The following is a 17,923-nucleotide window of genomic DNA, read 5'->3' on the forward strand; positions in this document are numbered from 1 at the left end:
AGTTGCTAGAACTCTAGCTAAGGCTAAAGAAACAACAAAAACTTGTTGCGTCTACCCAAATGCAAGTAGTCACATGCAGTAATAATCTTGGAAGTCCAAGTATCGTATCCTCAAGAAATAGGTAGGCAAATATCTGCACACAAAGAAATAATTAAACGTACCACAATAAAAGTGACAAGCAAAATGGAAAAGTAATTTGATTTGATTGTTGTGGAAATTGAGTTTAAAAATGAAATATCAATAATGGAAATGCTAAGGCATCAATGTTCAATTCTTTAAACAAAATATGTTTCATGCTCTTTAATCCAAATTATAACTCGATTAAAATTATCATTGAGAAACTTTAACTGGAAGATAAAGAAATTAAAACCAATTTAATTTTTCAAGTTATATTTTATTAATGATTGTTTAGAAAATAAAATTGCTTAATATCTACTCTTTTAATTTAAAAACATGCTAAGTCAGTTCTTAACAATGAGAAAAATATAATTGAACTAATGAAAAGATAGTAGTACTTAACATCAATCAAAATAAAAGGATATGAAAATATTGAACAACCAAAAATAAAAGAATTTAGCAATTCATACCGTATATTGGATTAAAGAACAATTCACAAACTTACTCAAAGAATATTCCCTTTAGTCTTAGCTAGAATTCTAGCAACTCATTACAAAGGAAAACATAAACTAAATTTTAAATGAAATGGATAAAGAAATCTGTCATTGTGGTCCCCTTGCCAAATAAGTTGATGGGTGATTTATAGTAGTCAATGAGGTGAGTGGGAAGTTAATACATTCGTGATGGGTAATGAAGGGTTTAAGTGAGGGATTAATTGGATTAAACATGTGTTGATTGTGGAGAGTTAGTGGAAAAGAAATAACGGTGAGGTAGTGGGCGTTAAATGGCTATGAATGACATGAAATAGACTATTTAGCTTCAACGGTTTTGTCTTCTCTTCTCCGTCTTTACTTCTCTTTATAATCACAATAATCCCACAATCAATTCTTCAATAAAATCCACCAGCAATTCTCTTCACACTTGGCTTGAACTTGGACAAATGTATGTCTTCATCTTTTGGCTTTTCAACTTCCTACAAAAGATAAATTCACCAGATTAAAACAAAGAATTCATAAATCCAGTTGGTGAGAATAAAATGTAACAACAAGTGAAATTATAATTAAGCCAAAATTATATTATAAAGTCTCCAAAATAATATTAAAAATATGTAATTTGAGACTCTCATCATAACCCCCAACCAGCTTATTGTTTAGTCCCTAGCAATTCAAGCGACTAAAAGAAACTCAAATTTAAGTAAAAATGACAAAATAAAATAAATAAAAACAACTAAAACAGCTAAGCCACTTTAGCGGGATACGATTGCATTTAGCATATACAACAAACCTTTAAACCCTTAGGTTACCCATAAAGGACGAGTTATAGTCTCGTGAGGGTTTTCAGGGATGATACCCACAAACATCAAGTATGAGGCTAGCACAATTATTCAAAAACATGAAATAAAATAAAATTTGAAAAATAATTTCAGCATCTGTCACCAACAAAAAGGACAAAGCACAAAGTCCAAATTTTCAATTCATGAACAACGTTAAAAGAGAGAACACTTATTTAACATTTCAAGTTAATCCCACCTCGAAGTCCAAATCATTTATAAACTTTTCACATGTTTCCTTTGGTGTAAAGTGAACCAACACAATTGAGTGGCATTAGCTAAATTCCAATCACACCAACCTTTTGATCTCAAGAGTTGTCAAACTCCCTTGCAAGAAACAAACCAAGGTTTTAATTTTTTATTTTAATATACTATTTTTTTCTTTATGTGGGTTGTGCAATGCTTAGCTCCATTAAGCTTTCTAATTAACCCATATAGCAAGTGTTAGGCTAGCGACTCTCAAACGAAAAAGGCTTTAAGGCACTAGGTATAGAGACACCTCTAAGAGCTTACTAACTCGAGTTAAAAAGGTTACGAAACTAAATTAGCCACACAAAATTATTCACACCCAGAACTTCACCGTTTGACGCAAACACTCACTGCTAATTAGACAAGATGCCCGGTTACTAAGTAGAAGCTTGAATAGAACACTAATAATAATAATAATTTAAAAAAAACAAAGATGAGTCAAAAGCAAGGTTATCCAAGTTTACCTAAGACACAAAATTAAGCACAATTGGTTTTTAACTTTATACCCCACAAAAAGTGTTAGTGTGCTTGTGTAAATTGTTAGAGTATAACTCATGAATTATCCACTAACTAGAAATAAATGAAAGGACACAAAAGTGGGATAATTATCATATAGTTCATATGTTTTCAATCTTAAAATCATTCATGAATATCAAATAAATCTAAGTGCAATGTAATCTTGTCACAAACAGACTATGAAAAACAAACAACACAGTGCACTCATAAACAATTTTTTTTTCTTCACACTTTTCAGTTTTTTTTTCTTCAAAATAAATGACGAAAATAAACAAAAACAAAACAAAAACAAACAACAAACAACAAAAACAAAAACGAAAGAAAAACTAACATATTGCAACAAGAAAATAATACAATAAACACATCGTCTCCACCCCCAACCAAATACTAACATTGTCCTCAATGTTTAAACATATAAGCATAATAAAAAGAAGAGGGTAGCGTTACCTGAAAATTGACATCCAAAGTAAAAGCCTACAACGTATTAGTGTAAAAACAAAACAAACAAAAAAACAGAAATGTTGATTTTTTATTTTATTTTATTTTTTTAAGTGAATAAAAATTTCTAAACTAATATACAACAGATGGACTAAGGAAGTCCAATGAATTGTCCCGTCACATAAGCTTATTGACAAGTAATGGAACAAGGACTTTGTATTATTTTTCACATTGGGGTTGTGGATCCTGGCAATCCGTTGCATTTGTTATGAAACATTTTTTTGAATAAAATGTCTTCTCCAACAAAAAGAAGAAAAGTCATGGAGTATTTTTGGTCAAAAAGCAGTCATGGATTGTGAAAACGACGCCATTTTTTCGTACTTATCTTTTCGTAAATGCTCTTTGAAGTAGAACCTTGTATTCTGAAACGACGCCATTTCACTGGGAACAGCGCCGGGTCTTCTTCCCCAAACTAGAACCAAAATACAATTCTCTCAAGGTCGCCAAAAATGGCGGCCACCAAGCACAAAGCTCCAGTGCGGAGCTCGGAGAAAATGAACTCAAGGGTTTGGCTCTTTTCTCTTCTACTCACTCTGCAATACGGAGCTCAGCCCCTGATCTCCAAACGCTGCACCAGGTACTTCAACGCCTTGATCCTTCAAATTTGTATAAGAAAATCATCAATTATAGAGCATATTGTCTGAAATTGGAATGTATTTTATGTGATTGGTACTTACAGAAGAGAAGTGATTGTAACGTCGTCTGTTCTGACATGCGAGATAGCCAAGGTTGTATGTGCCCTAATTTTCATGGCAAGAGACGGTAGCTTGAAGAAAGTGTACAAAGAGTGGACTTTGGTTGGTGCCTTAACTGCTTCGGGCCTTCCCGCTGCCATTTATGCACTGCAAAATAGTTTGCTTCAGATTTCTTACAAGAACCTTGATTCACTTACCTTCTCAATGCTCAACCAGACTAAAATTATTTTTACTGCTCTCTTTACATATTTGATACTGAGGTATGAGGCTACAACACGTTGTAACTCTGAATATGCTTAATGAATCAACTAGTTCTGATAATTTTTTTAAGAGTACTGATGCATCTGACAGTACCTATTAGAGTGATTTTATTGTGGTATGAGGCTACAGTACCATTGCAATTCTGAATACACTTGATGAACAAATTAATTAAGACAAAATTTTGAGAGTTCTGAGGCATCTCACTGTACCCATTAGACTGATTTTGGGTGCAATCTGTCATGTGTAGGCAGAAGCAATCAATCCAACAAATTGGGGCTCTCTTCTTGTTGATTCTGGCAGCCATTCTTTTAAGTTTTGGGGAAGGCTCCAAAAAAGGGTCTAGTGCTAGCAATTCTGACCAAATATTGTTTAATGGGATTATTCCCGTCATGGTTGCCTCTGTACTCTCAGGTTTGGCATCCACTTTGTGTCAATGGGCATCCCAGGTTAGCAAAACATTTCAGTTTCTGTGTTTTGAACTTTGAAGGACTATTTTGTAGTCTGTTTGTTTGGTTCTCCGATCATTTTGGCCTCCTTTTATATTACAGGTTAAGAAACACTCATCATACTTGATGACTGTAGAGATGTCTATTGTGGGAAGTTTATGCTTGTTGGCTAGTACCTTTAAGTCTCCAGATGGAGAAGCTATTGCAAAGCATGGCCTTTTTTATGGATGGACTCTAATGACTTGGGTAATGATCATCATGCTATTGACATTTTCCAATAGTTTTTGCATATTGGTTTGACTCCTTTGGAGTTTCTTTAATTGCTTAGTAGCTCCCATTCCATACTCAACAAAACCACCACAGCCATTGTTTAGTTTGGAAGGTAGACAACACAATCTAGTTCATATTAAGTAAATTATTATTTGTCTTCAGCTCATGGTTTATATCTAAAGGAAAACATTTTGGAAGGTCATGCTGCTCCTTTCTGGTCCGCTGTCATTTAGATATCCATCAGCACAGCTTCTATTTCCCATTTTCTTTCTTTCTTTCTTGGGTGCTGTCTTTTTCCTATTTTATTTGCTTTCTTTATTTGCGTGCATCTGCTTGTAATAAAGCAACTGCATGGTCTTTTCAAAACACAATTCTTGAGTCTGCTTGAAAACACTACTTACTGATCTTATCATATGATTATATTGGTGGGCGACAATTGTCAGATGTTAAGCAAAATGGTGCATGCTGGGGTTTACTTTTCTATTGTATTTGAAACACCCCACTTCGCCAAGATAAGAAGATATACAATTTTGATAAATATTGTAAAGAATTGTATTTTGGATGGTGATTGATGTTTTTTTTTTTTTTTTTTTTTGCAAATTATACTTGGCAAAGAAAAAAAATGTAATTTCTTCTCCGTTTACTATATGTTGCATGGGTTATGGTGTGCCTTTACAAATAGTTTCTTTTGGTTTTTTGTCCTTGTTCCAGATCCCAGTCATGTCCAATGCCCTTGGTGGAATTCTTGTTGGTCTAGTCACAAGCTATGCCGGCGGTGTTAAAAAGGCAAGTTAACAACTAAGGATAACAAGAGCAGTTATTATCAGATGGCTTCAAGTTCACTATAAGCTTTGTTTGATATTTTGTTGCAAACAGACTGGCTGAAAGCGAAGAAAAAATAAATCCTAAATGGCGTATTGATTTACTCCTATGCTTGACCGCTTGAATGAACATGTACTTTTAAGAAAAAATAGCCAGGTTACCTTATATGCTTTATTTGTGGAACATGTAAAGGCAGCTGAATCTGATCCTGTTAGTGCTTAAGTTTCATGCTAACCTTCATTGATAATTGTTTTAAAATCTGACAAAATATACAGATCAATCTATCCTTTGGCATACACTTGTGTTGTTGACTGATCATTTTGTTCACCATGGCTGGGAAGATAACTTGTTTCCATCTTTACATGAATTTCTTGTACATTTTTTTTGTTCTTGCAAGGCCAATTCAGTTCTAAATATACTTACTGCAGAAGCTTTTTCTACAATGGTTGCAGGGGTTCGTCATTGTTTCTGCACTTCTTGTTACGGCTTTGTTGCAGTTCATTTTTGAAGGGAAACCACCTTCATTGTATTGTCTCGTAGCTCTTCCTCTTGTGGTTAGCAGCATTTCGATATACCAGAAGTATCCATACCGAGTTAAAAGGAAAGAACTGTAAATCCTTTCGCAACATCGGCGGAGTTGTTTTAGCCCTTGTCACTAAGGGCTTTAAATGGTTGGACTTATTGGAACTGGTAGATGCCAAGATGGCAGAGAGTTATGGAAATTTATTAGATTTTACCTCCGAGTTAAGGAATGCAATTGGGCATTGTATGTGGCTTAAACATTTGAATGGGGTCTTTAATTTTGTGAAAGACCTCTTTGACCTGCCTCACAATCATTGATATGAAGGTAATTGTAATTGTTTCTTGTTGTAATAGTACAATTGATACATGAAGATATTTTGGGTGATAATTATCATTGCAAGATTCTGCTTCTGTGGAGTATGTACCTGGATATCGAATAGAATTAGAACAAAATGAAACTTCAGATTAGAACGAAGTGTCCCCACAAGGCCCACGACCATATAACAATTCAGACTGCCGCTGTTTTTGCTTCTTGACATAGTAGTGAATAGGGGTGGGCATAAAAACCGATAAACCGATCAAACCGACCGAACCAAACCAAATCAAACCGAAAAATAAGGTTTTTTTGACCAAACCGAAAAAGTCAACGCTGGACCTGAACCGAACCGTTGACTTCGGTTCAGGCTTCGGGTCTAAAATTTTTTGAACCGTTGGACCTGAACCGAACCGACTATTATTTAATTATATATGCATTTGACACATGGCGTTGTCTCATTGGCTTAAATAAGAACTTTGGGTGGGTCTGCTTGCACTATATTAGAACCTCTCTCAATTATTTGTTTATTATTTTTTCAATAACCCTCTCAGACTCTCTCTCACTCACTCGGCCGTCTCTCTCTCTCTCTCTCTCTCTCTCTCTCTCTCTCTCACTCACTCACGAAACGAAACCCTACACTATTTCTCTCCCGATCTGAGACTAACCCTCACCTCATCGGCCGCCGTCCCTTGGCTCTCTGTCTCTCTCTCTGCCTCTCTCTCGACTTGTCCCTTGGCTCTCTCTCACTCTTCACATCTTTAAGTCTCTTAGAGTCGCGCGAGACTCATTCTCTTTCTCCAAACCGAACCAAACATCATCCAATTTTATTGGTTTTTGGAGCGAATCCTTGTAAATTCTGGAGGGCTCTGGTTCATTCTAAGGTAATTTGTATGTATTTGGTTTGAATTCTTAGTTGTTTTCATTTTCCCTAATTTAGTAGATTATTAGGGTTTTGAAATTTTGGTATTCTGTTGTAATTAACACAATTTGTTCTTAATTTTGCAGTAGTTGTGCTTAGTCTCTGTAGGTTTGGATTAATAGGCAAAATTGAAGGTATAAATATTTCTGTCTCAATCTCTATTTGTGGCTTAAAATTGAATGTGTGCATTAGAATTACATATTTTTATATCATCAGCTCCACATGGCTTTACTTTCGATGTATGGATTTTTGGTATTTAATGTGCAAGCAATTTCTGTGGCTTTTCTTTGATATGAGTATGTTTGATTCTTTCACAATTTTCAGAGGGCCACTGGTTTCGGCGCTTTCTGTAGTTGTGTTAAAGATTTGAAGTTCTTAGTCAGCCAGTTGACTTAGTTCAGTTTATAGAAAGATGTAGTGTTGTTTGAAATCAGGAATTTGAGAGTCTATTCAAAGTGAAGGATTGAATTCTGCTTGGTTGCCTGGAAAATCCAAGATTTAAAAATATTTAATTTCTGGAAAGTGAAGCTCATTTCAACCATGCCGAATAGATTTATTAGTTCTCGCTGACTAATTTTCAGTTTTTAAGGTTCAAAAGAATAAAGTTTCTGATAGTCCAAGCTTGTAGTTTCTTTCTTTTCCTGCATTGTCTTAGAACTGAACCAAATTTTTTTTTCCTTGAACTTGCAACTATTTTAAAATTGATAACTCGAAAATAATTTCATTTGTTTCCTTGCTACAGTTTCATCTTTCTTTTTCTTGAAAATTATGGTGTGAGGAAGCTGGAAGCAGTGTTCGCGGTTCTGATTGCAACAATGGCACTGTCATTTGCATGGATGTTTGGGGAAGCTAAACCCAGTGGCACCGAACTTCTTATTTGTATTGGATTCTACTCCTCTATCTGTGATTTTTCTTATCAGTTATATATATATATATATATAGCAATAGGTGATTCAGGCCAAAAGGGTCGTGCTACTTTGCACCTCTTCATCTAATCTACTATCATGTGGATTCCTCTTTGTAGGTATTTTGGTTCCTAAACTTAGCTCCAGAACAATAAAGCACATGAGAAAGCATACAACGCCCATGTAAATAAAACATGTCACCCTCCCGACTAGGTTCGACTAGCTGTCTTTCTCTCTCTCTCATTCCTTGTCGGAACACAACCAAAATCTTTGGAAATCTGTATGAGCCGAATGTAATGTAGTTACAGCTATTTTCTGGTCTGTTGAGAATAAATGGAGATGATACACTCTCACTTATTTAACAAAGGTTTTAAATGGTTTGGTCTTCATTCAAATGTGAACTACAAAACCGCCAAATCATAAACAAAAGAACATGAGAAAGCACATTCTTGGACTATCATATTAAATCATATGCTCAATGATGATTGCTACATGTGATGCAAAAACTGTGGTGGCCAATATGATATGTGGATGGAACATTCTTGTTTGATTTCGTTTATGCTTTTCTATGCTGCTCTCTTTTGATTCATACTTTTCTGTTGGACCCTATTTTATTGCACTTAAGTTCATTTCAGTCTTTCATTTGTGTCCCCATATGATTTACTTTTTGTAATGTATATCTATCTTTGCTGTTGCTGTTTTGAGTGAAGCTTGTTTATGGAACGAATGAAGCTTGTTTGTAACCTAACCCTTTTTTTGATTTCATTCACAGTTGTTTAGCGTCGCAGCTGCTGCTGCTGCTGCCTGTTGCCTGCTGCTGCTGCTGCTGCTGCTGCTGCCTCCTGCTGCTGCTGCTGCTGCTGCTGCCTCCTGCTGCTGCTGCTGCTGCTGCTGCTGCTGGTATTCTGAGCTTTGAAAGTTTGGAAAATTTTGTTTAAATGGAGGTAAATATTCGTTGCTGCTGCTAATCTCTTTAAATCTGTTTCTGTAATCTGTATAAATCTGTTTTTGTAATATGTTTAAATCTGTTTATGTAATCTGTATAAATCTGTTTTTGTAATCTGTTTAAATCTGTTTTTGTAATCTGTTTTTGTTTAAATCTGTTTTTGTAATCTGTTTAAATATGTGTTTGTAATCTGTTTTTGTAATCTGTTTAAATATGTGTTTGTAATATGTTTTTGTAATCTGTTTTTGTTTAAATCTGTGTTTGTAATCTGTTTAAATCTGTGTTTGCAATCTGTGTTTGTAATCTGTTTTGTAATCTGTTTTTGTAATCTGTTTTTATAATCTGTTTTTGTAATCTGTTTTTGTAATCTGTTTTTATAATCTGTTTTTGTTTAAGTCTGTGTTTGTAATCTGTTTAAATCTGTGTTTGCAATCTGTGTTTGTAATCTGTTTTTGTAATCTGTTTTTGTAAATTGGATGGTTGAGGCTTTGATTTGTTCCCAAAATTGGATAAGGTCCGAAGATATAGCTTCATTGCAATATGTGCCAAGCATTGAGGAGATGGAGTTCTATGAATCAATTGAAATGGGTAATATTTTCATTTCTATAAGTATATTTGAATCCGATTATTTTCTTATTTTTATGTGTTCTAACTCAAATTGGTTTGATTTATTTTATTATATTTTGTAGAAATGGGGAGTAAAACATCCATGACAAATTTGAATAAGACTCTCCCTTCTTAGTGTGATTAAGATATGTTGGAAGGTATTTTTATTGCATCTTATTTTAATTATGATTTGTTGATGGTGAAACTTTGTGTTAATTCTTTTAAGTGTTGTGTAGGTTGCTTTGTGAAGGCTTTTGAAAGAATGGATGCAGCAGATTTTTTGCAAGGATATTATCTCTATGTGTATTTTTGTGATGGGTTGTAATCTTTAATGTCATAAGTTTAATTTGGTTTGTGTATTATTTTTTGTAATGGTTTGTAAGAGATTATATTTCCTTTCCTTGGTTGGTTGGTTGAATTGAATGTGTGTATGTGAGATTTATTTAGTTTAGAAACTTAGATTGGAATGATGGATTTTTATAGCTTGAATTTACATAATTTCAGGTTTTGAAAGAGAAGTAAAAAGTGTTTTGGGCTTGTTCATAAGAATTTAATAGGTTTTGGCAATTTGACAACAAAAAAAAGGGTTTTGGCTGAAAGGAAATCGGATTTGGGCTTTGTTTTACTAAAAAAATATGATTTGGGCTTTTTTGGCCTAAAATAAATAAGATTTGGGCTTTTGGAAAATTGAAAAAATGGGCCCAAGCCCAAACCGAGAAGAATTCATAACCGACCCGAGAACCGAGCCCATTGCCGGTTTGGCCCATTTTCGGGTTTCATCTTAGACCCGACCCGACTCGAGAACCGAGCTCTCCTTCGGTTTGGCTCGCGGGTTGGCCAAAATTTGACCCGACCCGAACCGTGCCCAGGCCTAGTAGTGAAGGGTCCATCGAGTTGTGTTTAAGGCCATTACGGTTAGTCTAAGTGGCGAGGTAGGGTGGCGGTAATGTGTTAAGTTATTAGGTTTTGATTTGGGTAAATTACTTAAATGGTCCTTAAATTTGTATGCAATTTACATTTTGGTCCATAAATTAAATTATTAGTCCAAATGGTACATAAACTTTATGTTAATCGCTCATTTGATCCAACCGTTAGGTTCTGTCAATGTTGTCGTCAAATTTAAGGGTAAAACCGTCCAAACCATGTAGAATAGCCAATTCTTGAAGCGACAAAGGCGTCATTAGAGGAATTCACCTTCTTCTTCAACGAAGGCTGCGATGTCTGAAAGCTCAACAAATTCAACTCGATCCAATCGGTATTGCTTTTGTGGGATGAAGATTAAACGGCGCACTTCATGGACAGATCTGAACCCGGGAAGAAGGTTTGAGGCATGCGACCAAAATCGGGTAAGATAGAGTAAGGGTTTTGTTATGTTTAAGTGAAGAATTGAATGGTGTGCTGGGCTCTGATTGATTGTGTGCAACAAATGATGTGCAGAATAGCCAAACAAGACATCATTTCTTTGAATGGCTGGATAATGAAACATGTCCAAGAGGAAAGGAAGTGCTTCCTGGATTGCTTAGAAGACATCATTTCTTTGAATGGCTTGTAATTTTGGTGATGAGTAGAAAGATTTAGCTATGAATGTTAGGTCTGTAATGGCCTTTTAGGTTTGTAATGGGATTATAGGTATGAATGTAATGTGGTGTTTGTTAGCTATGAAATAGTTTGTGGAATATTTTAGGTAAAACAATTCCATAACCAAAACCACACCAATTCCATAAATGAAAACCAATTTCATAACCAAAAACCAATCCCATAGCCAAAAACCAATTCCATAACCAAATTGCACAGCATAAACCAATTCCATTACCAATATGTAGAGTTAACTCTAATCCACAAGCTGTGATTCCATAAAATTACATCCCAAATTACATAACCTAAATCAAAAGGCAGAGTGTAACTCTAATCCAGAAGATGTAAATCCACAAAATAACATCCCAAAAGCTATGATCCTATTGTTTGTACTGTAAGCCAAAATGCAAGGCCTTTACATAACCAAAATGCATATCCTGAACAAAATCCACATCCCAAATTACACAAAATATATATGATTCCCCCCGCCTTGTGAATGATTATGGTTGTGATAGAACTTCTGTAGGCCTTTTGAATGTTCCTCTTCTAATAGCAGCCCTTTTGAATGTTCCTCCTCTAATAGCAGTCCTTTTGAATGTGCCCCCTCTTGCCAAACCTCTGACCATAGTTCTTGGCAAACCTCTTCCCACACCTCTTGCCAGCTAAAGAAAGAGGACCAATATAAGTTCTGAACTATATTGCAAAAAAATAAGTAAGCATATTTGAAAAATAAACTTCAAACAACATACACTTTGTTGTGAAGAAGTAGCAGCTTCAGTTGCAACAGCTGGAGCCTCATTAGCTTTTCCTGTTCCTCTAGCCAACCTTTTTCTCATATCTCTTAGCATACTTCTTGGCCAACCTCTTATACCTCTTGCCACCTAAACAAAGAAGACCAATATAAGTTCGCAACTAAATTACAGATTTGTGAAACATATTTGAAGAAAAATACCCCAAAAAACGTACACTTTGTTGTGAAGAAGTAGCAACTTCTTTTGCAACAGCTGGAGCCTTATTGGCTATTCCTCTTCCTCGTCCTCTGCCCCTCACTCTAACTGTCCCTCCCTCAGTGTGGACCTCTTTTTGGGCAAAAGATGCATTTACCTGCAAGAGCACAAAGAATTATTACTTCCAAAACATGTAACAACTCTAAATTTGCATAATAAATAATTACCTGTTGATTTTCTGAGCTGTGTCTGTCACAAGTTGCCCTATTATGGCCACTTTGACCACATCTCCTACATGTGATCTTAATAAAAAGTCTTCTAAGCTTGTCTCTTGGTTGAACATAATTTGGAGGCATTGGATGTGGTGGGGGTGATGGTGGTACCAGAATTTCAGCAGGTTCTTTGGACCTAGTATTTTTGGGCCTTCCTGGCTGTACCCTAATATTTGGGGGATGTATTGGAGGATGCCCATATTTAGCCCACTGATCCATTGAAGGGATAGGATAAATCATTGGTTCATAAGACTTCATATAAGTTGCAGGCTTGTAACATTCATACACATAATCAATTGGGCTTTCATCCCTTTGAAAAATTGCAGAAATTGCATGGCCACATGGTATCCCACATAAATCCCACCTCCGACAAGAACATGTCCTTGCCCTAAGATCCACAACAAATTCTCCACCATACATGTGGGTCACTTGATATGTTTGCAAGCCAGCTAGTCGAGGAATGCATGTGGAGGCATCTAACTTGTTTTTCTCAATTATCTTGAAGATTCTTGGCCCAACTGGATGTTTCCATTTCGGACATGCAGCCCTTCTATTTGCCATCATAAGCATCACAAGAACTCTTATCCTCTCCAAGCAAGTCAAAATGGACTATCTCTTACATCTACTATTGCTGAATTAAAACTTTCACAAAGATTGTTCAACAACAGATCACACTTAAACCGTATAGCAAAGTGAGATCTACTCCAATTCTTTGCAGGTCTCTTACTGAGTCATTTCCACGCTTCCTCATCCTATTGTTTCATATTTTCCATTTCTGCTTCCCACCAAGGCATAGTTGTGGCTCTTGCTGTAGCCCACAATATGTGTTTTAGAGCAAGACCAGAGTGTGATGATCTAAAGTTATTACATAAGTTTATAACACACATCCTGTGCTCTGCAGTTGGAAGTAGAGTCTCAATTGCAGGTATGAGTCCCTTTTGCTTGTCGCTAATGAACACATATAACAAACCATTTGTAATCTTTAGATCTTCAATCAACAGCCTAAGAAACCAGATCCACGATTGTTTGCTTTCGATCTCAACAACCGGATAAGTAATTCGGAAACTGCCATTGTTGCCATCCACCCCAACTGCTATCAAAATCTTGCCAGGATAAGTACCTTTTACGTGGCGCCCATCAACACCAATAACTGGTCTGCATCCATCTAAAAATCCTTGCCTGCAACCAGCGAAGCAAACATACATCCTTAGAAAGATAGCTTGGCCCCCCACTTGTTCAGTTTTAATTATAACTGTACTTCCCTTGTTTGCCTTCTTCAATTCCTCTGCATAATCCCTTAACCTAGCATATTGTTCTATGTAACTCCCCTCAATCATTACTTTGGCCCTCTTTTTGGCCCTATATATTTGATGTCTTGTGACATTCATACAATAATCCTCCAAAACATCCTCTTGCAATGATTTCACATCCAAGTCTGTGTCTCTCTTCAGCTTCTTAGAATACCTATTGCAAAGCCACTTAGATGAGGCATACTTCAACTTGTCGACCCTCCCACAAGTGTGTTCTAGGCTCATAGTCTTGATTACAAATGTAGATTCACTCTTATCTATATTTGAAGCATATAAATAAAATGGACATTTCAGTCCTCCCATACATACTACCTGGAGCTTCACTTTGTCATTTTTATTTTATTTTATCAACTTACCATGTAGAATTGCATACTCCTCCATAGCTTCTTTCAATACCTTTTTGTTTGCAAATCGCATTCCCATCCTTAACTCTGGATTCCTTAAATCCACCTCTCTCCTGTACTCTTTCAACTTTGGCAATTTCTTTTTCTTTCTTTTGCCCTTTTCCTCACCATTACCTTGATCCTGATCCTCTTCATCACTTCCTGTGTCCAAATCCGATGTGTTAGCACCATCTGATGAAACCTCTCCTGGAGCATCATAAGTAGGCCCAACTTTCTCATGTCCATGGGGCTGAACAGTAGGCTCAACATTCTCACCTGCATTGGCCTGAACAGTAGGCCCAATGTTCTCACCTGCATTGGGCTCACCACTTGGGCCCCCAACTACCACATTCTCAGCTACAGGCACCTCATCTTCTTGTTCACTGAATTCATAATCACTATCCACAAATTCTGCATCATTTTCCTCATTTTCCCCTTCATTTCCAACCTCTCCATTCTCAGTTGCTGCAGCCTTATTTTCCTGTCCATTCTCAGTTGCTGCAACCTCATTTTCCCATTCATTTCCAACTTCTACATATGCATTTGCATCCCCTAGTTCATTGAAAGAGTGTCATGTGATGTGACACCCTTCCCATCATTTTCTACATCTGCATCATAGTTATATTATGCACTATCCAAACTAGGCCATGCAGCAGATGCTTGACTCCTAAGCCCATTACCATTCGAATTTTCCAAATCTGTATAGTACAACACAAGAACCCTATTACATGGCATGCATCCAACCATTTCAACTACTTTAGTATCAGAGGTAAAGCTCCAATATGTTACCATCATTTTCTCCAGCCTTTCTATACCTAATCTCCATAGTTTTGCTCAATTTTCGAAACATCTATTATATACCCCAACTCTTTCCCTATCTTCCTTAAATCCAGCAATGATAGAAAGTCATCAACAACATTATCTAAATAACAGACCTTACCACCTTTATAAACCCCATTTTCAAACATACCCCCATGGTGTAGTTCAAGAGTGACTCTGTCAGAGATAGCTGTAAACAGTACATATCAAATTTCAGAGTTAGCTGCACACACATCTCCTTTATCTAATGCTACAGGTTTAGGGTTTTAATTTTTTTTACCGTTTCACTCAATGCTAATAGTGAATTAAGTGTGAAGTAGACAACAAAGGGACCACACCAAACATAAAAACCTATACTTTGCAGTCAATCCCAGCATAAAGAAATAAAATGCCAGAGTATCTTTTCAACATAAAGAAACTGACCTTGGACCACACACTTGCAAACAAAAAGCATCGATTTGCAAAACAAGATGAATATAAAATACAGATAGAGAATCCCTTAGCATATTTGGGATTCTCTCCACCGCAACGGAACTCAAACTCCATTAGTGATGAGCATCCATAATGATCGAAATCCAGAAATTCCCGCAAAACTCCCAAATAGGAACCCTAACAACTCCAAAATCTCTGTTGTTGCCTTTGCACCTCCTTTTTCACGAACTGAATACGACGTTTTGGCTAATCGGAGAAGACATTGAGGTTTAAAAAGACGCATATACCCTTTCAGGCTTAAAAAGACGCATATACCCATCCTAGACCTCACCACTGGCGTTGACTTGTTAAAAACTCACAGAAAATGTAACGGTTGGATCAAATGGGCGATTAACATAGAGTTTATGTACCATTTGGACTAATAATTTAATTTATGGACCAAAATGTAAATCGCATACAAGTTTGAGGACCATTTGAGTAATTTACCCTTTTGATTTTATCTAGGGGTGGGCGCGGTCCGGTTCGGTCCGGTTCTCACCTCAAACCGGAATCGAAATCGGTATTATTTAACCGGTCCGGTTCGGTCCGGTTTAGGCAAAAAAAATTTCGAAAACCGGCCGGTTCGGTTCTAACCGGTTCCGGTCCGGTTCTGACCGGTTCCGATTTTGAACCGGATTATTAATTTATTATTTTTTTAATTTTTTTATAAAAAAAATATATTTAAATTTTTTTAATAAAAAAATTATAATAAATAACTTATTTTTTTAGCTTAAAAATGAACAAATAATCCAATTCATACATTTAGAAATTTTTTGAAGTTGAACTTGGAAAATTAGTGATTATAAAAGTTAAAAAATGGCATTAGATTTTAAAATTTTGTAAAAATATAAATATAAAATATATGACCGGTCCGGTTCGGTCCGGTCCGGTGCGGAGAGATGTAAAACCAGAATCGGAACCGGTTGGAACCGGTTCGGTCCGGTTCCGGTCCAGTTTGTTGGCTTTTTTGGTCAACCGGTTTTTTTTCACCTTTTCGGTTCGGTGTTCCGGTTTTCCGGTCCCGATGCCCACCCCTAATTTTATCCAATCCAATACAAGAAAAAAAAAAAAAGAGAAAGGAGTTGTGTCCGTCCAAGGTGTTGGATTAAAAATTCCTAGACGGTAACATCGTGAGTTATCGTAAGAAGGAAGAAAGAGTAGTACGGTCATTCATGTGACAATGAAGTCCGCAATGATAATAAAATACGCCGGACATAATTGCCAATTTACCGGATTCCCATCACCACCATTATCTCCACCAACACTACCACAACTACCTCCTAACACCTAATGCTTACCCATTGCCCATCCTAACTATAGCAAAATATATGTATTTATTTATTCATTTATTTGTCAAAGTTAGGAAGGACAAAGGGGAACTCACACACAGGTGTTATAAAAGCTTGAATCGATGACTACTTGGGAGCACACTAAGACCTAGGTCAATCCAACTAACGCTCTATTGATAACCTAACTGTAGCATTTCTCCAAAGAAGAAATGAAGAATTTTTGTATTTAATTGAAGAATAAAATTCGTATCGGATTCGGATTTAGTTTTAGGGCCGATCACCAAATTAGGCCCGGCCCAGTGCCGTGGTCATCAAGAGAAATGGCAACCGAGTGAGGAAGTGAAGAATTGACACAAGGGCAGGGCAGCGCCATCTCCACTCTCCTCTCAAAATCAATCAAAATCAATCCAAAAAACTCTCCAAAATCACAGAGAAGGGAACCAAGAAGACAGAAAACAAAATCAGTCATGGGAAGTAGATTGGGGAGGAGGGTAATTCACTTCGCAAACCTACCCATCAAGCTCTTAATGCCCACCAACTTCACCAACATCAGAGAAATCGCTCTCAAAACCATCCCATCAGCTTCCAAGGTCGAAATCAAGCGCGTCCTCGAATCCCTCTACGGCTTCCAGGTCGAAAAGGTCCGTACGCTCAACATGGAGGGCAAGAAGAAGAAGCGCGGTGGCCTATTGTTCGCCAGACCCAATTACAAGAAGGCCTACGTCACGCTCAAGAACCCACTCTCGCTCTCTCAGGACCTCTACCCTATTGGAGTCGTCGAGCAGGAGAGGAAGCAGACGAGCAAGCAATCCAAGTCCAGCGTCGTCGAAGAAGGTGAAACTGAGAAGCATTGGCTTTACGGGAAGGACAAGGAGGAACCTTGGAGGGTTAAGAACGACAAGGGTTCTGCTGTTTTCGGCGACGGTGTGGCCAAATTTCCCTGGAGCACCATGAGGTTTCGCTAGGCAGGTTTGAAGACTTTTGGAACTGGGTTTATGTTTTTTGTTGGGATTTTGAAATTTATGATATTTGAAGTTTGGTGAAAACTTGTGGCCATGTTTGAAGACTTTTCAATAGGACTGGAGCATTTAGCTTTCAATTAGCAGAATAGTATAATATTTATGGTTGTTATCTTTTATTTTACCAATAATTGTGCAAGCTCATATGTGATTAGTACTTGTGAAGTTTGAAATTGTTGAGGATAGAAGCATATTGGAAACTTGCATTGAGTATGTTTCCTATCTCCTCTAATAGGATTATTATGACATGTGACATGCACGAATTTTTTGTTTTTGTTTGATTGATAATCAATGTAACCAGAAAAAATGACCAAGTACTCCTCCAAAAGTTTAGCATAAAAGTTGTTTGTCCTCTAATTATATTCGACTGAAGAAACTTGTTGCTGCTTGAGCATCTCGTGTGACCTATTGTTGAAAGCT

At 36.7% G+C, this 17,923-nt stretch overlaps 2 protein-coding genes and 1 long non-coding RNA gene across 3 annotated transcripts; all 3 read left to right on the forward strand.

Moving 5' to 3' along the window:
* On the forward strand, window positions 2,873-6,137 carry LOC18774143 (CMP-sialic acid transporter 5). The gene is made up of 6 exons (XM_007205473.2): window positions 2,873-3,287; window positions 3,390-3,665; window positions 3,914-4,112; window positions 4,215-4,358; window positions 5,094-5,168; window positions 5,657-6,137. The coding sequence occupies exons 1-6, from the start codon at window positions 3,160-3,162 to the stop codon at window positions 5,816-5,818; spliced, it is 984 nt and encodes a 327-aa protein (XP_007205535.1). The 5' UTR covers window positions 2,873-3,159; the 3' UTR covers window positions 5,819-6,137.
* On the forward strand, window positions 8,639-10,870 carry LOC109949967. The gene is made up of 5 exons (XR_002272296.1): window positions 8,639-8,810; window positions 9,327-9,400; window positions 9,502-9,576; window positions 9,655-10,764; window positions 10,856-10,870. It is a non-coding gene; the product is annotated as an uncharacterized LOC109949967 (long non-coding RNA).
* LOC18773175 lies at window positions 16,806-17,735 on the forward strand. The gene has a single exon (XM_020566363.1). The coding sequence runs from the start codon at window positions 16,952-16,954 to the stop codon at window positions 17,447-17,449; it is 498 nt and encodes a 165-aa protein (XP_020421952.1). The 5' UTR covers window positions 16,806-16,951; the 3' UTR covers window positions 17,450-17,735.

Source organism: Prunus persica, chromosome G6 (assembly GCF_000346465.2).
Source record: "Prunus persica cultivar Lovell chromosome G6, Prunus_persica_NCBIv2, whole genome shotgun sequence".
NCBI classification, from domain to species: domain Eukaryota; kingdom Viridiplantae; phylum Streptophyta; class Magnoliopsida; order Rosales; family Rosaceae; genus Prunus; species Prunus persica.